Source organism: Scyliorhinus torazame, chromosome 10, assembly GCF_047496885.1.
Source record: "Scyliorhinus torazame isolate Kashiwa2021f chromosome 10, sScyTor2.1, whole genome shotgun sequence".
Taxonomy (NCBI): domain Eukaryota; kingdom Metazoa; phylum Chordata; class Chondrichthyes; order Carcharhiniformes; family Scyliorhinidae; genus Scyliorhinus; species Scyliorhinus torazame.
In genome coordinates, this window is record NC_092716.1 from 242,870,840 (window position 1) to 242,894,687 (window position 23,848).

General features: G+C 51.0%; 1 protein-coding gene across 3 annotated transcripts in view; it reads right to left on the bottom strand.

Annotated features, from left to right (window-relative positions):
* Window positions 1-23,848, bottom strand: part of cstpp1 (centriolar satellite-associated tubulin polyglutamylase complex regulator 1) — a 427,611-nt gene that overhangs the window by 27,400 nt on the left and 376,363 nt on the right. For 2 of the 3 annotated variants that reach the window (XM_072466623.1, XM_072466625.1), the window contains 2 exons: window positions 7,294-7,386; window positions 6,378-6,567 (listed from right to left, as the gene is read on the bottom strand). In XM_072466623.1, coding sequence (XP_072322724.1) covers window positions 6,378-6,567; window positions 7,294-7,386 — 283 coding nt within the window. The remainder of the gene's footprint in view (window positions 1-6,377; window positions 6,568-7,293; window positions 7,387-23,848) is intronic. The other variant, XM_072466624.1, reaches the window with a different exon arrangement.

Here is a 23,848-nt window from a genome sequence, read left to right on the forward strand (position 1 = left end):
TTCCCTGGTTATTTACATTCTGTCCATTGTGTATGGGTTGTAAAAGAAGCTAGGATTACCTGTGGTCCATAAACATCAGAATAGTGGGTGGAGCAAAAATCGGAATGAGGGCCTGGCGCTGATTGCGACGCACTGCTCCTGTCCCCTGTGTTAGTGAGGTTCGTGTCGCACGCCAGCGGGTCCATGCAACTCTGCCACCTGCACGGATTTGAATGGCATTAACTGCTCCACCTCTCTCTGGCGGAAGTCACACGGGCGTAAATTGGTGCAAGTATTTACAAGCGGGGCCTGGGCGCTATGGCTGTTGAGGGGGAGCGAGAATGTAATAACACTCTGTAAACTTGTCAGGCGCACTGAGGGGTGGCTGCGTGGGCCAGGGAGGGTAGGGGGGAGAAGGAGTAGCGTGGTATGACTTGGTACCAAGTCCGTGCGTTCGACGTGTCCCCCTCGGATGGCCTAGCTCAGACCGCCATTGCTGCGGTATGTTATTTGAACCCACCCATTTGGTCACACTGCCGACTGCTCACTTGTGTCCTGTATGTGCTCAGAGAGCCTCTGGTGCTGTGTGAATCCACCCAGGCCGCCCCTCTGGACACCCTCATACCCAATTGTTTCATCAAGGGGATGGCCATGTCCATGGTCAATCAATGGCCCACCAGGTGTTGGCACATCTTAGTAGCAAAGCACCACAGCATAGGAAGTAGGGGATGAGCAGAGCTCATTCCAAACAAGGACACATACACCGTGGCCTTGCACCCTTCCTGGCACAAAGCTCGTCTCAGAGTAGAAGCCTCACCAGTGACACTATCAGCTAGCCCACCCCTCAGGATCACGAGGTGTCTCCAAGCGTTACCTGCCCACTGTGCCCCTGTTCCCATCCATCCTGCCCCCGGCCAGGAAACCTGACCAGCACTCTGTCACATAAGAACTAGGAGCAGGAGTAGGCCATCTGGCCCCTCGAACCTGCTCCGCCATTCAGTGAGATCATGGCTGATCTTTTGTGGACTCAGCTCCACTTTCTGGCCCGAACACCATAACCCTGAATCCCTTTATTCTTCAAAAAACTATCTATCTTTATCTTAAAAACATTTAATGAAGGGGCCTCTACTGCTTCACTGGGCAAGGAATTCCATAGATTCACAACCCTTTGGGTGAAGAGGTTCCTCCTACACTCAGTCCTAAATCGACTTCCCCTTATTTTGAGGCTATGCCCCCTCGTTCTGCTTTCACCCGCCAGTGGAAACAACCTGCCCGCATTTATCCTATCTATTCCCTTTAGAACTTTTGTGTTACTTCCAGGCCCCACATCACACTGAAGCTAAGGTCCCAGAGGGGACACACTTCCCTCACTCACCCCCATCTGTAGAACCTGCCTGCACACATGCCTCTAAACATGGAGGCGACTGGCTGCACACGTTGACCGTCTCCACCACACAACCAGTTGCCAGTCTGCTAATGGGATAACACATGGTCCACCCAGCGACGATACCCACAGTGGCCATAGAGCCTATCGCTAACACAGGTTGCGGCAGCCACTGGTACCCCTGTTGGCAAGGACGGGTGGTGAGGCTAGAGGCTCTCTACACGACAGGCCAGGTACCACTCACTGATGGGGGCAGAGGTGCAATGCAGACGAGAACATTTCAAAGGGGCCGGGTGAGGGTGGTGCAGAGACATGGATTTCAGCGCAAAGCCAGCTGTGCTCGCTATCTACCCGGCCGCTGCTGACACTGCGGAAGCACGGAGGCAAGAGCGCCAGGGTCAGCCCAGGGAGGACCCTGCACAAGAGGAGTCTGCCCCAGAAGAGCAGTGGCCAGCCAGTGAGACTCAAGTGCCGGCCGTTCAACAGGCTGAGGAGGGGATGCGGAGGAACCGCCACATCAAGGCATGTGGATATCGCCACTGCCTGTCCTTCTCGGAGCTGCCGGACCACCTGTGGTGACGCTGGCTCAATTGGGAGACCGTGAGCCACCTGTGCCAGATGGTGGCACACCTGGTACTGCAGAGGTTTGGAGGAGGCCGCCCGCTCCCATTGGCCATGAAAGTGACGGTCGCCCTGAACGTTTATGCCTCTGGCTCATTCCAGGGCTCGAGCAGGGACCAATGTGGGATGATGCAAATGCCCGCATGCGGGTGCACCTGCGCTCTTATGGATGCCCTATGCGCCCGGGCTTTGAACTACATCACCTGCAGCCTGAACCAAGCCCACCAGGAAGCCCGACATCACCCTCAGCCTGGACCAAGCCCACCAGGATGCCCTACATCACCCTCTGCCAGGACTAAGCCTACCAGGATGCCCTACATCACCCACAGCCTGGACCAAGCCCACCAGGATGCCCTACATCACCTGAAGCCTGAACTACGCCCACCTGGATGCCCTACACCACCCTCAGCCTGGGGACCAAGCCCACCAGGATGCCCTACATCACCCTCAGCCTGGCCCAAACCCACCAGGATGCCCTACATCACCCTCCGCCTGGACCAAGCCCACCAGGATGCCCTACATCACCCTCAGCCTGGACTAAAGCTACCACAATGCCCTACATCACCCTTAGCCTGGACCAAGCCCACCAGGATACCCTACATCACCCTCAGCCTGGACCAAACCCACCAGGATGCCCTACATCACCCTTAGCTAGGACCAAGCCCACCAGGATACCCTACATCACCCTCAGCCTGGACCAAACCCACCAGGATGCCCTACATCACCCTTAGCCTGGACCAAGCCCACCAGGATACCCTACATCACCCTCAGCCTGGACCAAACCCACCAGGATACACTACATCACCCTTAGCTTGGACCAAGCCCACCAGGATACCCAACATCACCCTCAGGCTGGACTAAGTCCACCAGGATACCCTACATCACCCTCAGCCTGGACCAAGCCCACCAGGATGCCCTACATCACCCTCAGCCTGGACCAAGTCCACCAGGATGCCTTACATCACCCTCAGCCTGGACCAAGCCCACCAGGATGCCCTACATCACCCTCAGCCTGGACCAAGCCCACCAGGATGCCCTACATCACCCTTAGCCTGGACCAAGCCCATCAAGATGCCCTACATCACCCTCAGCCTGGATTAAGCCCACCAGGATGCCCTATATCACCTGCAGCCTGGACCAAGCCCACCAGGATGCCCTACATCACCCTTAGCCTGGACCAAGCCCACCAGGATGCCCTACATCACCCTCAGCCTGAACCAAATCCACCAGGATGCCCTACGTCACCTGCAGCCTGGACTAAGCCCACCAGGATGCCCTACATCACCCTCAGCCTGGACTAAGCCCACCAGGATGCCCTACATCACCCTCAGACTGGACTAAGCCCACCAGGATGCCCTACATCACCCTCAGAATGGACCAAGCCCACCAGTATGCCCTACATCACCCTCAGCCTGGACCAAGCCCACCAGGATGCCCTACATCACCTGAAGCCTGGACTAAGCCCACCAGGATGCGCTACATCACCCTCAGAATGGATCAAGCCCACCAGGATGCCCTACATCACCCTCAGAATGGACCAAGCCCACCAGGATGCCCTACATCACCCTCAGCCTGGACCAAGCCCACCAGGATGCCCTACATCACCTGCAGCCTGGACTAAGCCCACCAGGATGCCCTACATCACCCTCAGAATGGACCAAGCCCACCAGGATGCCCTACATCACCCTCAGCCTGGACCAAGCCCACCAGGATGCCCTACATCACCCTCAGCCTGGACTAAGCCCACCAGGATGCCCTACATCACCCTCAGCCTGGACCAAGCCCACAAGGATGCCCTACATCACCCTCAGCCTGGACCAAACCCACCAGGATGCCCTACATCACCTGCAGCCTGGACTAAGCCCACCAGGATGCCCTACATCACCCTCAGCCTGGACCAAGCCCACCAGGATGCCCTACATCACCTGCAGCCTGGACCAAGCCCACCAGGATGCCCTACATCACCCTTAGCCTGGACCAAACCCACCAGGATGCCCTACATCACCTGCAGCCTGGACCAATCCCACCAGGATGCCCTATATCACCTGTAGCCTGGACCAAACCCACCAGGATGCCCTACATCACCCTCAGCCTGGACCAAACCCACCAGGATGCCCTACGTCACCTTCAGCCTGGACAAAGCCTGCCAGGATGCCCAGCTTAGGAAGGCCATTCATCTTATTGAGCCATTGTGTGCTGGTGCTGCTGGTGATGCTGGCAGCATGACTGCCTCTACCACCTCCTCCCAGGTGCTGTTCAGGAAGGTGCCCCGGAGTCTCTGCCACACTCAGGGGAAGGGATGTCTCTCTTCTCCTCAATGGCATCAAACAGTCGGCTCACTTGAAACTTCCGAAATGGGAGGGGTGGGGCACAGATCTCCTCTGAGTATATTCTTGGCTGGAATGAGTGTGTGGTGAGTGGAGCGCTGATAAACAGCTCCAGCTTGTCAGATTCTTTAACACGAATTCCAGCCCCAGTGATTCCGATGCCAGAAGGGCTGGGAATTGTTGGCAATTCACACCAACAAGACTGCTGGAGACCATTTGCATCTCCTGAACTCAGTAGCTTCGACTGGACCACAAATAATCAGGGATAACGTAGCACCCTCAAGGTTGTCTATGAGGCCTGATGTGGTGCACTGGGTCAGACATGGAAGGGAAAGACTACGGGCTGAATTGTGTAGAGCCCGCTGGAATGGGCAAGAGAAATGTAGGGACGGCCACATGTCAGATGCTCAGTGGCGGTTGTCATAATATACACCAGTATATCATGGTGCAGACACACACACACACACACACTGATGGACATGCAGTGGGACCAACCAGCATACACAACACCGCAGACAATCACCAGTGAGAGCACACGCACTATAAAGACAGGGGACAGGAGAGTTCCCGCTCATTCTAGTAGCAGCCAGCTCGGAGCACAGAGCTCACAGTCTGCAACACAGACATTCACCATGTGCTGAGTGCATCACCTGGTTAGGACTAGGCAAGGGTCAACAGATAAAGCTGGTATTGCATTTACCCACAGTTCAAGTATGTTAATATAGTTAACCTTATAATAAAATAGAGTTGCACCACTTCCAGTGCTGGTGACCTGTTTGTGATCCAGAACACCCAACACATCAGCGGTTAAAGTGTAAAGAATCAAGTCAGCGGCGGAAACATAATAAAGCGGGAAACCGCTTGTTAGCGGCAGGAATCTCATTGTGATGGTTAATTGCCCACATGCCCAAATTAAATGCAATGTAATCCTGCCTCCCCAGTTTAGCAAAACCTATCTTCGGTAACCCACACTGTGAAAGCTGGCGACCTCTAGGTGGCTTTCTTCATTCAGTGTGTGTCCTGTGGAACTCCAGGAGACTGAGTCACAGGACACTGGACAGATCTGGGGGATGTTTGGTTCATGTAAAATCTTGCTGGGCTGACACTCTGAGGGGCAGGAAATTCCGAACCCAGAAAGGTTGGATCTAAAAGTTTCAAGGTGTAGAGGGGCCACAGTTCCCAGTCCTAAAGGGAAGGACACTTACGAGGTTGCCTGCAGGGAAACAGAGAGGTGGTGGCGGGGTGGGAACTATCCACCCTGTCCTTGAGCGCTGGAGGGGAATACACCAGGTGGGCCGTGACATCTCAGGCCTCTGTTTTACCCGTCTATGCCACCGATCGATCTTGCCTGACGGGGGAGGAATCTTTTCCCCTGGACTTTGGAGCGTCAGGAATCCGGATGCTGGAGATTTAAACCACAGAGCATTCTTAAAATGTCTGCAAAGCAATTTCCAACTCTAACATTTTAAATATGGCAGCGACATTTGTACGACCATCAGATGATGGATGCTTCCCAACACCAGTGGCGCCACCTCCCCTCCCCCCGTACACCCCCCCGCCCCCAGCCATGTGGCCCAGCGGCAAACCAACATCACCCTAATTCATGACCTTACTGCCACATAATCAGGTTCAGCCGACTGCCAATGACCTGCGTCAGAGGCCTGATGACTTCTGGGTGCCGAGACGATAGGACTAAACCCAGCCCAATAAAAATAATTGGTAACTTGCTGGGTGCATTTACATTTTTTAACATATGATTATTAGGTTGGAAGTATTAGACGGGAGGATGAACAGTTGGACATGTGAAGAATTGAAACGGGGATCTTTGGGGGGAATCTAATTGGAATTCATTTAATTAGTAGAATGTGATGCGTGAAAAGCTTATGTTAGCAGAGAGAATGTTTTGCAATCCGGGTGGGGAATATTCAAAGGAAAACAAACTGACATTAACATTTTTTTTTAAAAGGACGAAGAAAATTGATCAACGGCTGGGCAGTCATGACATAAATGACAAACTCAACACATCACAACCGACAGAATAAAATTACTATATCAATAATACCTACTTGTGCTTATATCGCTCACAGAACGTTTCCAACCACTCATAAAACTGAGATGCATCAACGCCTTCTTGTGTTGCTGTATCATTAGACAGTAAGCGATGTTGTTGGACTGACGAAGTTGGCACAATCACGGCATTTGGATTTTTTCCCATGAGGAGATCTTGATAAATGACAGCAATGCTTTCAAGAAACTCTGAGGGAAAATTGCAAACATTTTAAGTCACAAAATGTGCTATATCCATCACCGTTTTCAAATCAAATGACTTTTAGTATAAATTCCTGATTAATCTCTTCCAATCCCACAACCCTACTAGGTATCTGCACTCCTCTAATTCTGGCCTCTTGTGCATTCCCAAGCATAAGTGCTCCACCACCGGTGTCTTCAGTTGACGAGGGCCCAACCTCTGGAATTCCCTCCCTAGTCCTCTCTGCCTCTCTTCCCTCTTTCAAGGCACTCCTCTACCTCTTGGAGCAATCTTTTGGTCATCCAACCTAATATCTCCTTATGTGTCTCGGTGTCACCTTTTGTTCTACAATGTTCCCATGATGTACCTTGGGAGTTTAATTATGTCAAAGGCGCTATATAAATATAAGTTGTTGTTGAGTACAATAGGGGAGTTGTCAGAGGTCGGTTCTTTACACAGAGAGTGGTGGGTGCGTGGAATGCACTGCCAGCAGAGGTGGTGGAGTCAGAGTCATTTGGGACATTTAAGAGACCCTTGGACAGGCACATGGACAGCAGTAAATTGAAGAGGTGTAGGTTAGGTTGATCTTAGATTAGGATAAATGGTCAGCACAACATCGCGGGCCGAAGGGCCTGTACTATGCTATACTGTTCTATGTTCTATGTTCTATCACTGAATCAGATGGTCTTTAAATACAAACGTAAAGTGAAGAGGGCATTCAGTTGAGTGCATACCTCTGTCACACTGTGTTAACTTAATATCATTACAATTATATAGCTCTTCCTGGAGTCTTTCCCCTGCCTGGTTGAAGGTCTGTGACGACAAAGCTGAAAAAGAAACCTTTTTTATTGAGAAAAATTGCACACCCATGGAGACAATCAACAACATTCCAAAACAATCGACAACTTTCCAAATCAAACAACCCACAGCATTAAAAAAATGCTAATTTGCCCGATCTCCCGATTTTGACGAATGCTTTAAAAAAATTCCAGAATTTCGATCTGCATCTTCGCCAAAAATGAATCCATTATAACTTGATTATCTGTATGCCAAGTTTAGTTAAAATTCATCCATTAGTTTTCAAGATGGGGCCAAATTTTCTGGTCATCAGAAACCAGGTTTATGACTGAAGATGAGCGTCTCCCTATGGAAGTCCCAACATGTCGGCCTACATAAGATTTGTCAGGGAAGTTTCAAATTTTGGTGGGCAATTCCCCTGCTCCCAGGACCCTCTGTGAATGTCTCTGAGATAGAGTCGGCGTCTTGGGTCAGTTGCATGCGACCTACTTACACAGTTAACCTGGAAATGTATAAAAGATTAAAACCTGGTCTAACACCTGGGTGACTCTACAAATGACCCCTTAATCGCCCTCTCTGACTATCATCCTGACCACCCAGCTACCTCCCCAACCCGTTCTGACTTCCCGTGACACCTGACTAAATCCTCGACCTGACCTAACTAACCTCCTCGACCCAAACAGCCCCATACCACCCGACTACCTCTCTGGCATGATTGCCACCACCCCCCCCCCCCCCCCCCCCCCCCCTCCGACCACCCCCCCAACTACCTCTCCGACCTCATCCCGGAAGAAATGCACAGTGGTGCCATGTTGTGGGAATCTTTGAACGCAGCAGGAATAAGCTCATCATTCTGTTGTTTGCAGATCCAGGCCTTCTTGTTTATAGGCAAACAGGCCCAAACTAAATCTTTCAGTGGCAGAGGTACCTGCGACATTATTGTTTTAGAGAGGTAATACAAGGCAGACAATAAATATATTTATTGTTGTGAGTATAAATTTTGGGCTACTTAGGCATAAATAGAACATAAAAACCTACTCATGCAACATTTTGAGCATGGTGTCATATATACACCATCCTCAAAGTGTCACAAGTAGATTTTTATGTTCTATTCATGCTTAAGTGGTCCATAAAAGTAAATCATAACTATAAAGTAAGGGAACCTAACAATGAACTAATCACATCCTCAGAAAACATAAAGTTAGAAAGAAGCCAGTCATTCCCTAATGGTTCTGTCTGACTCTGATAACTTCAAAGGAAGAAGTGGGCCCTTTTATATGCAGCTGTTAAACTGGAACATCTGGCGGATAATAGACTGTTTCCTCCTGCCCGACTCAGGAAAGGGGACAGGTCTGCCTATTTTACTGTTCATCTTCACAGACAAGCTTCCCTGAATAACAGCAAAAACCTTCTTGATTTATCTGTTCACAGCAGAAGTGGGATGAAATAAGGCGGATAGTCTCGTGGTCGACTGCTTCAGCCTTGCCAATTTTCCTTGGCCTCGACACCACCTCTTCCTGTTATGCCTAACACTTTCTCTTCCATTTGGGTTCCAAACTTGGCGCCCTTGACCGCCTCCAGTCTTTCGCTGCCCTCTGCTGTTAAGCATCACCTTCGTCATAAGAAAGAGGGTAGTGTCAGTGACTGCCCTGCAATACATTTGGGTGATGTTACTGGTGCGGTTGTAGAGCTGCCAGTATGTGACCTGTGAGTACAAAGATTACAGAGTACAGAGAACATAGAACATTACAGCGCAGTACAGGCCCTTCGGCCCTCGATGTTGCGCCGACCTGTGAAACCACTCTAAAGCCCATCTACACTATTCCCTTATCGTCCATATGTCTATCCAATGACCATTTGAATGCCCTTAGTGTTGGCGAGAGATAATGCATATGAATTGTAGAGCTGTGCACTAATTGATAGACACTGCTGACAGTTTGATAGTGTAGTGAATTGAGCAGTAGATAAGGCTAGTGGTGCAATTGGCAAGATCCTCCATTTGAAAATAAACTCACTAACCTTGACAACGTGTGTGAATGTGTTAGGTTTCTTCCTGCACGACGTCCGTGTTCTGAGAGTAACGCTCCTGGCATTGAATTCCATTATTCCTTCCTCCCGGTACGTCCTTAGAATCTGTCTGAAGACCTCCTCCCACCCCAATTGATGCAGGTTTTCTTTTCATCTTTCTACCTCTTCCACCCATCAATACCTCCAAAGAAGTGTCTGAAAATCTTGTGCACACATGGTCAGCCATTACTCAAAATATCAGAGCACAGATTCAGTTTCCAACCGAAAGGCTGGGACGTGGTCCTCGCCACTTCTTGCCATCCACTATGATCTCTCCCTTTTAAGAGCTGCGGTCTGCCTTTAAATAGCATTAGCGACTCGCGATATCAGGCCCACCGCTGAAGCACACGGTCAATGCACAGAGCTGTTGGTGCTACCTGCACTCATGGAAGGCAGCAGGCAGTGTGAATTGACTGTGCTGGCTGTAATGTAATGAATGGGCGTGGGTTAATTATGTACTGTAATCTCCACCCCTTTTTTGATGGCTAACCAATTTCTTCCCCAAGGTATCCATGTTACCACGCCAACTGACGCTGATACATGGTTCTCATCATAAAACACTGGGCGTGAGCAGTTGGGCAGGAGTGGGCAGACCGATTTTTTAGATAATCGCTTCAAAGGGCGGGAAGGAAGTGGGGAGGGGAGGTTCTAAATTCAGGGGCTGCCATATATCAGTGGGGGCGGGGGGGTGAGTGAATGGTTCAAGATAGACCCCCTCCCTTCTTCATATCTCCTGCAGCCTTAAACCCACACCCCTCTCCTTTACCTGGCCATCCCTTCCTACCCAAGCTCCTGGACTTACTGTTTCCAGGGACTCACAGACCATCGGCCTCCTCCTCTTGCAGTCCTGGAAGCTCCCACTAGATGCTTCAAGGCCTGGTAGCTAATCGGATTGACCCGACAGCTCCCACTGGCGAGGTTTCCTCCATAGCGTGGGGCGAAAGGCCCACCCGGCCCTGCTTAGCCTGCCTGCTGCAAGGTGGGCCACTACCACAACTGGGATTTTATGACAATCTGACAGTTTTACTGAGATTAGCTTTTATATTAAATTCAATCAGCTGCCTCTATAACTCCATTTTTCTTATGTTGAAACTAAATCATAGAATCACAGCAGAAGGAGGCCATTTGGCCCATCAAACCTGCACTGACCCTCTGAAAGAGCACCTTACCTATCCCCTTGATGCACGATCAATTACACAAAGACCGGAGTAGGATGTAATCGAGGCTTTATTACACTGAGATGTGTGGCCTCCTAAAGCAGCTGATGAAATGGCTGCTGTACTGGGAGCACACATATTTATACACCGCCTACTGGGCGGAGCCAGCAGACAGGGATCTACCCCCGTACCTGTAGTACAGGGGCCTTACCGTAAAGCAAATATGTCAACATCCTATATATACAATATATACATCAGTGGTGACCACCACATTCACCCCCTGTTAAACAAAATGAGTCCAGCGGGGGTGGTGGAGAACTATATACAGAAAGTTGTGTTTTAAAAGTACAGGGGCGAAATTCTCCCGAAACGGCGCGATGTCCGCCAACTGGCGCCCAAAACGGCGCCAATCAGACGGGCATCGCGTCGCCCCAAAGGTGCGGAATGCTCCGCATCTTTGGGGGCCGAGCCCCAACATTGAGGGGCTAGGCCGATGCCTGAGGAATTTCCGCCCCGCCAGCTGGCGGAAACGGCCTTTGTTGCCCCGCCAGCTGGCGCGGAAATGACATGTCGGGGCGGCGCATGCGCGGGAGCGTCAGCGGCCGCTGAAAGTTTCCCGCGCATGAGCAGTGGAGGGAGTCTCTTCCGCCTCCGCAGAGGCGGAAGTGAAAGAGTGCCCCCACGGCACAGGCCCGCCCGTGGATTGGTGGGCCCCGATCGCGGGCCAGGCCACCGTGGAGGCACGTCCCGGGGCCAGATCGCCCCGCGCCCCCCCCCAGGATCCCGGAGCCCGCCCACGCCGCCTTGTCCCGCCATTCAAAAGGTGGTTTAATCCACGCCGGCGGGACAGGCAATTTATCGGCGGGACTTCAGCCCATCCGGGCCGGAGAATCGAGCGGGGGGCCCGCCAACCGGCGCGGCCCGATTCCCGCCCCCGCCGAATATCCGGTACCGGAGACTTCGGCAACCGGCGGGGGCGGGATTCACGGCATCCCCCGGCGATTCTCCAACCCGGCGGGTGGTCGGAGAATGACGCCCCAGATAATATTACAAATTCAGGCGGTCCGGTGCCTTGATCGGTCGTTGAGAGCGCCGCAGTGCTGGTGGCGACTCCGGCGGCAGCTTGGTCTTCGGTGACTCCGGGAGCGTGTCGAAATCCTCTTCATCCCCGGGTGTGAGCAAGGGGAGGACGGATTATCCCGGAGCGGGGGCTGCGGTGGGGTGCGCCGGGGGAGGGGAGGGTGGAGCCGGGGCAGGGTGGGGGGGTGTGGTGGAACCAGCTGGCGCCAGGTCCCTGAGGGAGACTGTGTCTTGGCGGCCACAGACAAGACCCTGTGTCTTGGGTACGCTACGTAGGCGTACTGCGAGTAGTTTATACTCTCTCAACCAACGGGTCCTCCTTGTGGAGTCGAACGTGTCTACGGGGGAGAACGGGCCCTGGGGCTGCCAGCCATGTCGGCAGCGAAACCCCAGAAGTGGACTTCCTGGGGAAGGCAAAGAGACGTTGATGTGGGGTTTCAGTAGTCGCGGTGCACAGGAGCGACCGAATGGAGTGAAGGGCGTTGGGGAGGACCTCCTGCCAGCGGGAGGCCGTGAGATTTCTGGACCGTAGCGGCAGCTGGACGGCCCTCCAGACCGTCCCATTCTCCCTCTCCACCTGCCCGTTTCCCCGGGGGTTGTAGCTGGTCGTCCTGCTCGAGGCAATGCCCCTGTTGAGCAGGTACTGGCGCAGCTCATCGCTCATGAATGAGGATCCCCGGTCGCTGTGGATGTGGGCAGGGAAGCCGAACAGAGCGAAGATGGTGTTGAGGGTTTTGGTGACGGTGGCAGACGTCATGTCGGGGCATGGGGCGGCAAAGGGGAATCGGGAATATTCATCGACCACACTGAGAAAGTACGTGTTGCGGTCGGTGGAGGAGAGGGGCCCTTTGAAGTCCACGCTGAGGCGTTCAAAGGGGCAGGAGGCCTTCACCAGGCGCGCACGGTCTGGCCGGTAGAAGTGCGGTTTGCACTCCGCGCAGACCTGGCAGTCTCTGGTGATCGCCCTGGCTTCCTCGATGGAGTAGGGCAGGTTGCGGGCCTTGATGAAATGGTAAAAACATGTGACCCCTGGGTGACAGAGGTTGTCGTGCAGGGTCCGGAGTTGGTCCACTTGTGCGCTGGTGCATGTACCTCGGGATAGGGCATCGGGGGACTCGTTGAGCTTACCGGGGCGATACAAAATCTCGTAATTGTAGGTGATGATCTTAATCCTCCACCTCAAGATTTTATCGTTTTTGATCTTGCCCCGCTGTGTGTTATTAAACATGAAGGCAACCGATCGTTGGTCAGTGAGGATAGTGAATTTCCTGCCGGCCAGGTAATGCCTCCAATGCCGCACAGCTTCAACGATGGCTTGGCCCTCTTTTTCGACGGAGGAGTGCCGAATTTTGGAGGCATGGAGGGTGCAGGAAAAGAATGCCACGAGCCTGCCTGCCTGGTTGAGGGTGGCGGCCAGAGCGACGTGTGATGCATCGCTCTCAACTTGGAAGGGGAGTGTCTCGTCGACCGCGTGCATCGCGGCCTTGGCGATGTCGGCTTTGATACGGTTAAAGGCCTGGTGAGCCTCGGCCGTCAGAGGAAAAACAGCGGACTGAATGAGTGGGCGGGCCTTGTCCGCATAGTTTTGGACCCACTGGGCGTAATACGAAAATAACCCCAGGCAACGTTTGAGGGCTTTGGGGCAGTGGGACAGGGGGAGTTCCATGAGAGGGCGCATGCGATCAGGATTGGGCCCCAGAACTCCGTTCTGGACCACATAGGATGGCTAAGCGTTTCGTGTCGAACACGCACTTCTCCTTGTTATAATTGAGGTTGAGGAGAGTGGCAGTGTGGAGAAATTTGGCAAGGTTGGCATCATGGTTCTGCTGGTCGTGGCCGCAGATGGTGACGTTATCCAGGTATGGGAAAGTGGCCCGCAGCCCGTACCGGTCAACCATTCGGTCCATCTCACGTTGGAAGACCGAGACCCCGTTGATGACGCCGAAGGGAACCCTAAGAAAGTGATATAGGCGGCCGCCTGCCTCAAACACAGTGTATGGGCGGTCCGCCTTGCGGATGGGAAGCTTGTGGTAGGCCGATTTCAGGTCTACTGTCGAGAAGACCCGGTACTGTGCAATCTGATTGACCATATCAGATATGTGTGGGAGGGGGTACGCGTCGAGCTGCGTGTACCGATTAATGGTCTGACTGTAGTCAACGACCATCCTGGTTTTTTCCCCAGTTTTGACCACTACCACTTGGGCTCTCCAGGGGCTGTTGCTGGCCTCGATGATGCCTTCCCGAAGCAACCGCTCAACTTCAGACCTGATGAAGGTCCTGTCCTGGGCTCTGTACCGTCTGCTCCTGGTAGCGACGGGTTTGCAATCCGGGGTTAGGTTTGCAAAAAGGGAAGGTGGGTCGACCTTAAGGGTCGCCAGGCCGCACACAGTGAGGGGTGGTAGAGGCCCGCCAAATTTCAGGGTTAGGCTCTGGAGGTTGCACTGGAAGTCCAGGCCGAGTAGCAAGGCAGCGCAGAGGTTGGGGAGGATGTAGAGGCGGAAGCCGCTAAACTCCACGGCCTGGACAGTGAGTGTGGCGACGCAGTACCCCCGGATCGCCACGTAGTGGGACCCGGAAGCGGGGTGCACCGCGAGGGAGCAGCTGAATGAAGCTCTCAGTGCTCCCAGAGTCCAGCAGGCAGGAGATCTCGTGCCCGTTGACCTTCACTTTGGTTGAAGCAGTCGCGAGGTTGTGTGGTCAAGACTAGTCATCGTGAACAAGGCGAGACGCGGCTGGGTGTTGCCGGTTGCAGGCGATGAGCGGCCGGATGAGGTGCCTGACGGGCATAGGTCCTGAGTCAGGTAAGATGGCGGCGCCCACGGGCTGCACGTGTCGTGGGGGAAGCAAGATGGCGGCGCCTGTTGGTCCTGGGAGGAACAAGATGGCGAAGCCCACGGGCCGCACGTGTTGCGAGTCGGGCAAGATGGCGACGTCCACTGGCTGCACATGGTCCTAGGAGGGAAAGATGGCGGCGCCCATTGACTGCACGCGGGGGTTGCAGGGACAATAGCGGCGATTGAGCGGGCCTGGCACACCGCAGCAAAATGTCCCTTCTTGCCACAGGCCTTGCAGAGGGCGCTCCGCGCTGGGCAGCGCTGTCGGGGGTGTTTTGAATGCCCACGGAAGTAGCATTTGGGCCCCCCGGGGTTGGTTGGCTGCCGCGCGGCAGAGGCGTGGGATTGGCTGAGGGCGGTCGCTGATGGGGTCCACGATGGGGTGGCCGTCTGCGGAGTCCACGATGCACAGGGGGGGTGGGCCGCGCGGTCGGGGGCATAGGCCTGAATGTTGCGTGATGCGACCGTAAGTGAAAGCGCTAGTTTTTTGGTCGCCGCGAGGTCGAGCATGGCCCCCTCTAAGAGGTGCTGGCGGATGTAGTCAGGCCCTATGCCCGTAACAAATGCGTCTCTCATTCGCAAATTCAAGTGTTCCATGGCCGAAACGGCCTGACAGTCACAGTCTCTAACTAGGGGGAGCAAGGCGCGCCAGAAATCTTCCACCGACTCACCGGGAAGTTGATGCCGCGTGGAGAGGAGGTGCCTGGCGTAGAGTGTGTTAGTCCACTGAGCGTAGTTTTACTTCAGTAGCGCCATGGCCTCTGCGTAGGCCGGCGCGTCCTGGACAAGTGGAAAGACGTTGGAGCTCAGCCGCGTGTAAAGGATCTGGAGCTTCTGTGCTTCTGGAATTTCGTCTGGCGCAGACCCGATGAATGCTTCAAAACAGGCTAGCCAATGTTCAAAGTCCTTTTTGGCAGTGTCTGCTTGCGGATGCAGCTGCAGGCGATCCGGCTTGATGCGGAGGTCTATCTTCTGAAAAATTCAGTGCAATAAATTGATGCACGATCAATTACACAAAGACGAGAGTACGATATAATCGAGGCTTTATTACACTGAGATGTGTGGCCTCCTACAGCAGCTGACAAAATGGCTGCTGTACTGGGAGCACACATATTTATACTCCGCCTACTGGGCGGAGCCAGCAGGCAGGGATCTACCCCCGTACCTGTAGTACAGGGGCCTTACCGTAAAGCACCTATATCAACATCCTATATATACAATATATACATCAGTGGTGACTACCACACCCCTGTAACCCAATAACGCCACCTAACCATTTTTGGATATTAAGGGGCAATTTTAGCACAGCCAATCCACCTAACCTGCATATCTTTGGACTGTGGGAGAAAACCGGAGCACTCGGAGGAAACCCACGCAGACACAGGGAGAACGTGCAGACTCCGCACAGACAGTGACCCGAGGCCAGAAATGAACCTGGGACCCTGGAGCTGTGAGGCAGCAGTGCTAACCACTATGTCACCCCGCCACCCCCTCCTGTTTAGAACTTCCTCACTCCTGATCCCATTCTGGTTAACCCTGCCAACATCTGTTATTCAAAGGACACAATAAACCATTTGGTACTTCACAAGAAAACCCTAACTTCCTTCCAACTACCAACACACTGGGCACTATTTTTTCATCCCATTGTGCCCACTGCTGATCCGTTACGCCGGGTGAATAGCGGGAGATGGAAAAGCCAGGCGCCAAACAGTTGCCATTCACCCAGCCGGCTCCTAATGGCGTGATCAGAAACGGCGAGATCCCGATTTAGCCTAATTTGCATTAATTTCAATCTCATTAGTGAGATTAAAGTCGAATGCGGCAACCTCCTGAGAGTCACCCCCACCCTAACAGCGAGAAATCACGCGGGTGTTGTTTAGTGCTCCTCTACAAAAACGGGCAAAGGATACCAAGGGGAGCGAGGAGGTGAGTGGCACTCTCTATTTGCCGGCATTCAGCTCGAGGGCTCTGTAACTGCTACCCCAGTGCTATGGGAGGGGGGGGGGGAGGCCATTAAAGGGGGCAGAGATTGTTCAAAATCTGGAGGGAGCCAGGTTGGGGATTCCCCTTGGGCCAGGGTGTGGGGTTCGCATACGTGAGGCATTTAAACCATCTGAAAATACTGTGGAAACCCATAACAGGGCCAACCCCAGCTGCAGCTTTCTGTCCGACCAAACTCACCCAGGATAGAGCCTGCCGCAGCTTCACTCATGAAAATCCATTTCATCCCCTTTGATTGTGACCAGCATCCAGCCTCACAGCTGAAGGCTATCTCAAAGGAGGGATTAATCTTGTTAGTTGTGAAAGCACTTCATGGTCTGTGAACTCTCAACTGCCATCTCGAAGGAACAGGTGGTCTGTCTGAGAGGGTGATTGATGGACTGTGTGTCCTGTAACCTCTGATGCCTGAACACTGGGCCTGTACTCTCGGTGCAGCATCTTCGAGGCAGCTGCCAACAGCCAAACAGTAAAGAGCGGGGACTCACCACTGAGGGCCCTCTCGCTGCCAAAGGGCAAGTGGCTGAATGAGCAGTGAGCAGCGGGGCACAACCTCCCTAATGTTGCTGGCAGATGTCTGGGGTCTCGGGGCTCCTACTCTGGGTGGGGGTGAACATGCAGAGCAAAGGTTATCAGTACAACCGGCTTGTTGGAGAGAAGGTGGGACAGCCAAGCTAAGGGTGGGGGAGGCTTGGGGGATTTGAGGGTCCCGGGACGGGAAGACCTAACTGATTGTCGGTGTCTTTCCTCCTCCAAATCCATCCACCGACAAAAATGAATGTTGGCGTTGATCCCGCGGAGGTTGCCTTCGTTCTGCTTGTTGCAGTCGAGCCGTTCAGATGCCGATGAGGACAGCAAGGCCAACGCAGGCCGGAGCCTGCGCCGCATGTGCAGGGGGTCAGCACATACCTTCACGGTCCGCCCACCCTCCAGGCTGAGGAGGAGGCCAGAAGGGGAGGCCAATGATGTGCGAGGGTGTACAGGATTGTCCTTGGCAAGAAAGATTGTTGCTACACCGTCTTGGAACCAAATGGTCTTTGCATTTTGTGTGGGTGACTAACTTGTGTCTTGTTATTGCCGGAAGGCACCAGGTACTTTTTCTGTCAATTCCATATTTTATGTGTTTTTATCTCCTTTTTACGGAATGGAGACCAGATAAGAACACGGGAAACACGAACTGGGATAGGCCATTTGGCCCATTGAGCCTGCTCCACCATTCAAACAGATCATGGCTACTCATCTATCTTTATGCCATTTTTCCCCTTATCCCCATATCCCTTGATCTGTACTTGGTGTGTACAGATTAATTACGTGTGTCTTGAACAATATCCTATATCAGTTTATTGTAACTTCGCAATTTCAAGTTCACAATGCCAAGGAATAAATTCCAATGGGTTATTAGAATTTTTTATTGCCTTGCTGACCTGCGATGCTGCTTTTAATTATTTATTCACCAGTACCCATAGATCCCTTTGCTCCTCCACCTCACTGAATTTCTTATTTTTTGAGGTATAGGTGACATTTCTGTTTTTCCTACCAAATTGCTTCACCTCATTTACCTATGCGAAAGTAAATTTCTTGCTTAACCGCCCTGTCTGCAAGTTTTCTACCCTCATGTATAATGCTGCAGTCTTCTTTGTTGTTAGCTGTCTGAATTTGGTATCGACTGCAAATTTTTGATATTAAGCTACTTATTTCCGGGACCAAATTATTCATGTGAATTGTGAATAACAGTGTTCCAGCGCTGATCTTTGTTGAGCATCAGTTTGTTACTAATCAGCCTTTAGCCAGGGTCTCATTGCTTTCTTTATTTGTTAGCCAGTTTTCTAACTTTCCAGCTCTTTATTTCGCAGCTGTATGTGCCACACCATCGATCTAAACTAGGAATATATATTATCCCAGATTGTTTTGTGTCACATTTGGAACACTTTTTTGTTCCTATGATGTCTTCCTGATTAAGTCCAGTAGGGGTCAACAAATGACTACAAGAGACTTCACCCTGAACAAGACTTATATTCAACTTTTGTGACCGTAGAAATTAAGAGAAAGAGTTTAAAAATCTCACTCTGGCTTGCCAGTGAAAACGCAGATTGGAAGCCTTCTATTTCTGTGCTGTACGTTCTATGTAATTTAGGTATTGTGGTTAAATTTAACTCAATAACTTAAGGTTTGAATTTAATTTCAAACCAGTTAACCCAGCATCAGTTATAGTGAGAGACAAACGTACGAATCAGGAGTAGGAGTAGGCCACTCGGCCCCTCGAGGCTGCTCCACCATTCAATAAGGTGTCATGCAAGAGTGCCTTTAAGAAATGGATGTGTAAGCAATGTACCTTTAAGAAAACAGTGATGTCAGAGAGTGGGTGGAGCTCAGCTCAGGTCAGCCATTTTGCCGTCTGTATTTTTCAGGTTTTTAGTTTCAGTTTAAAAGCACTGTCTGTGTTTCCAGAGAGCTGCAAGTTTTGCAGTTTGGTTTTGCTGAGAGCAGCTAAAAAGTGCCTGGCTGGTTTTGCTGAGAGCAGTTTAAAGTAGAAAGCCAGTTTGCGACAGTCTCTGCCATTCTACAAAATATATATATATCCTTTAACCAGATGTGATACTGTTTAAAGGTGTTAAGTCTCTTGGAAGTTTGAAGGAACATTTTAAGGAAGTATTTACTGTTTATCTTTGAAGTAAAGGGTTTTAAGAGATACAATGTTTATTTAAGATGCTAAGTTGAGTTCATGGAATAAACAGTGTTTTGTATTTAAAAACCCACATGTCCATAATTGTAATCCCGCACCTAGGGAAAAAGCCGTGTGCTAGGAAAAGCAACAAATCCATTAAAGGGAGAGGTTGGTTGAACTCCATGATACAATCGCACCAGTCCACCCATCAGCCAGCACCCAGTCCACCCACCAGCCAGCACCCAGTCCACCCACCAGCCAGCACCCAGTCCACCCACCAACCAGCACCCAGACCACCCAGCAGCCAGCACCTGTCCACCCACCAGCCAGCACCAGTCCACCCACCAGCCAGCACCTGTCCACCCACCAGCCAGCACCTGTCCACCCATCAGCCAGCATCAGTCCACCCACCAGCAATCAAAGGTCTTCCAACATTGACAACAGTCTACTAACTCAAACATTATCTTACGCATGATAGAATTATGACTCAGCCCAACAACAAGTTTCATATAAAAATAAATTATGTTTTATCATTTAATGAATACTTATACAGTCAAAAGAATGGTGCTGCATGTGTTAGGACTGTGTGACAATTCTACCAATTTGCAATTTCTAAGGCTGTGAGGGAAGACTATTAAGCCAATTGATATCTTTTATGCTGAAACAAATTTTAATTTAGAACAGAATCCACCATATTAACAATAAGAAATTGCTTTACAATTAACCGTTGAAACAGTTCTTAAATAAATGAAAAAAAACTTTAACTCACGATCTACACCTGCCACTGTATATTCCAATTTAGTAATCCAATGCAGTTCAAATGTCACTTGTGAATAAAGTTAACAATTAGGAGTACATGCTTCTCTGTGCCGATCTTTGGAAGGAGACCCTTTCAGGAACTATCTGACAATCCTTCTGTCTTGTCAGGCAATTCTGTTCAACTTAAAATCCTAAAGCAGACTACCAAACTACAGACTGACCTGGCACCTTCCAGGAAATAAATCATCTGTATCCCAAGCATATGGCATTCTGCAGTCTCCTCCCATTAAGTTGTACCATGACCTGCTTAGCTAAGACTAAACACAATCACTCATAAATTATCTACATCCCAGGAAACCTCCTAAACATAAACAATATTCCATTAGCCACATCTCTGTAAACAAGTAAATGGTTAAAATCAATTATTACCTCACCTTTACGACCCTCTTAATCATAGCTTTCCTTTATTTATTTATTTATTTTTAAAATTTGTGGGCTTTGCAGCTGTGCCAGCATTTATTGCCCATCCCTAATTGTCCTTGAGGGGGCAGATAAGAATCAACCACGTTGCTGTGCGGCTGGAGTCGCATGTAGGCCAGACGAGGTAAGGACGGCAGATTTCTTTCCCTGAAGGACATTAGTGAACCAGATCGGTTTTTCCCACAATCAACAATGGTTTCAAGGTAATCTTAAGACTTTTTAAATTCCAGATTTTTATTAAATTCAAATGTCACCATCTGCAGTGGGGGATTTGAACCTGCGTCCCCAGAGCGTTACTCTAGGTCTCTGGTTTACTAGTCCAGTGACAATACCACTATGCCACGGCCTTCCCAGACTACAGAAGGGAGAAAGATCACTTTGTTGCATCGTGTACTGAAAACAACCTCTCTCTAAATGTTGGCAAAACCAAGGAACTGATCATCGACTTCAGGAAGCGTAGCGCGACACACATCCCCGTCTGCCTCAATGGCTCCGAAGTGGAGATGGTTGATAGCTTTAAGCTCCTGGGGGTCACCATCACCAACAGTCTGTCCTGGTCCACTCACGTTGATGCGACAGTCAAGAAACCCCAACAACGTCTCTACTTCCTCCGGAAGCTAACAAATTGCGGCACGTCTGCATCGACTCTCTTAAACTTCTACAGATGTGCCATAGAGAGCATCCTATCCGGCTGCATCACAGCTTGGTATGGCAACTGTTCGGCCCAAGATCGCAAGAAACTGCAGAGTGTGGTGAACTCAGCCCATCCCATCACACAGGCTTGCCACCCTCCCATTGATTCTGTTACACCTCCTGCTGCCTCAGGAAGGCAGACAGTATTGTCAGAGACCCCTCCCACCCAGACTTTGCCCTCTTCCAAATCCTTCCATCAGGCAGAAGATACAGAAGTCTACAGACCCACACATCCAGACAAAGGAATAGCTTCTTCCCCACAGCTACAAGACTCCTCAACAACTCTCCCTCGGACTGATCTGTTCCCTGTAAGAACACTATTCATGACGCCCTATGCTGCTCTTGCTCATGTATTTGCTTTGTTTGGCCCCTTGTTCCGCACTGTAACCAATCACTGTTTGTCAATGTACCATTTGTCAATGTTCACTGTCGATTATTCTCTTTGTCCACTATGTACGTACTGTGTACGTTCCCTCGGCCGCAGAAAAATACTTTTCACTGTACTTTGGTACATGTGACAATAAATCAATCAGTCAATCAAACTGCCTGTATGTATTTGAACCCAGGGTTTTAATAACATTACTGCAACAAAATATAAAATATAATATGGAACAATTTCCTACATCCCACAAGGACCTTTTGTGAAACAGGAGTGGTGGGATCTTAGAAATAAAAAGCTAGATAATCCCAGGTTATGTGTCTGAGTAAGGATTCTGAAGGAAACATTGTTGCTTTCCCTTTTCACACAAGTCTCAAATCTCCTCTAGAGGTTGCCTATTGTTTTTGCTCTAATAATCTCAAGTCCCAATATAAAACCCAGAGGAGGTGTGCGGGTAGGCATATATGTAATGAACGGCAAGCAGTGGTCGTTCGCCATTGACCACAAAATCCGGGCCAATATGTCGCAACTGAAGTATAACATATGCAGGATAACCTTAGCACAGGTGCAATGATATATGAAGTGCTGGGGAAAATAAGTAAATTCTTTAAAAGAACAAAAAAAAACCAGAATCAAAATGCAGAGAGTTATTTATGTCAGGCCACGTCCATCCAAGAGCACACTGCATATGCGATTGTAATTTCAAGCAGAATAATTCAGCAATTTGTGGTGCAGAAATCCATTATGTATCCTCGAACTAGACACGAACAGTGGGTCCTAATTGGTCCGGGCAGTAATATTCCTCCCCACACGTCCACCCACTCTCATTTCTCAGCCTTCCTCTCTCACTCACACAAATAGACCCAAACACCCACACAGTGCAGGAAAATTGATGCAATCATATCAATGCCAAATTGAAAATGGCATTCGAAATAGAAATGATAGGCATCTGTAGCTCCAATTTATACTCTACAAATCATGGGAGATAGTGCAGCAAAGAAATTCTGGAATTGAAGGCCAGTGGCAATGATGACCATAAAGCTATAAGGAGAGGTGGTGGTGTTGTTGTCACTGGACTTGCGATCCAGAGTCCCAGACTAATGCTTGGGGACATGGGTACCACCTCAGTGGCTGGCAGAATTTCAATTCAATTAATAAAACCTGGAACTGAAAGCGGGTAGAAACCATTGTTGTAAAAACCTATTTGGTTCACTAATGTACCGTGACGGAAGGAAATCTCCCAATGTTACCCGGGCCGGGTTTCTCCGTTTGGGAGACATCTCCGATTGCCAACGCCAAAATTGCATTTGGCCGGAGAATCCCTTTTGACGCCGAAATCGGGGCAGCGCCTGTCTTCGGATGCTCTGCCCCCTCCAAAACGGCATCATCGCTGAGTACGCCGCACGCCCTTGGGGAGCCCTCAGGGCGTCATCTGAAGACCCTCCCCTGATGCTCCGCCCCCGATGGGCCGACTTCCAGATGGCGTGGATGACTTGTGGTCTGAGGTTTCATCAACGTCGTGTGGCGACTGCGGACTGTGTCCTGCGCCGCCACAGTCGGGCGGGGGGGGGGGGAGGGGTGACAGCTGCTCTGCTGGTCTAGGCGGCTTCGGCAGGGGCTGGGGGGACTGGTGGGGGGGTGATCCAGGGATGACGAGGGGGGTTACAAGGGGGCACTATCTGACAGGCCAGGTCCGCGCGCGGCCGGTGCCATGTTGTTTGGCGCGACTGCTGCAGGTGTGCATACGTGGCCATGGACCTGGCAATTCTCCGTCCGTACCTTCAGGGAAAGCCGGGGATTTTACGTGGCATGGCTGCTAGCCCCCCACCAGGTGGAGCATCGGTGTGAGGACGCTCCTGACTTTTTGGTCTTAATACTAGACACATGCTCCGGACACAGCCTCAGAATCGGAGAATCCAATCTTATGTTCTCCAGCCGGAGGTGAATTAGAACTGATTTGCGCTCCCATCAGGAAGCAATTCAGTATCCCTCGCCATGCAGATTTGTGCATGGCGAGGAATGCGAGGCAGTTCCGCTACCTGCCCACCATTTTGAGCAGGCAGTCTGATAGCAAGGTCTCGAGGCTGACCAAAACCTCTCCGCATCGCAAAGCAGTTAAGTGCATTCCAATCGCTTCCCTTCACACTTGCATTAATTTGAAGTGCTCAGTGGGAAATTGACAGCACTTAACTCTCTTTGAAGTGGTTGATGTTTGTAAGCATTGTGGGCAGAGCACTTTAGAGTTACTGAACCATGAAAAAGCTGAATGAAGCAAAGCTGACAGCTATGTTTGTAGAAACTGTCAATCACAGCCAATTGGGGAAATTAATGAATGGCTTGCAGCTGAAGGATCTGAGAGGTTTAAACAAAGATCACAGG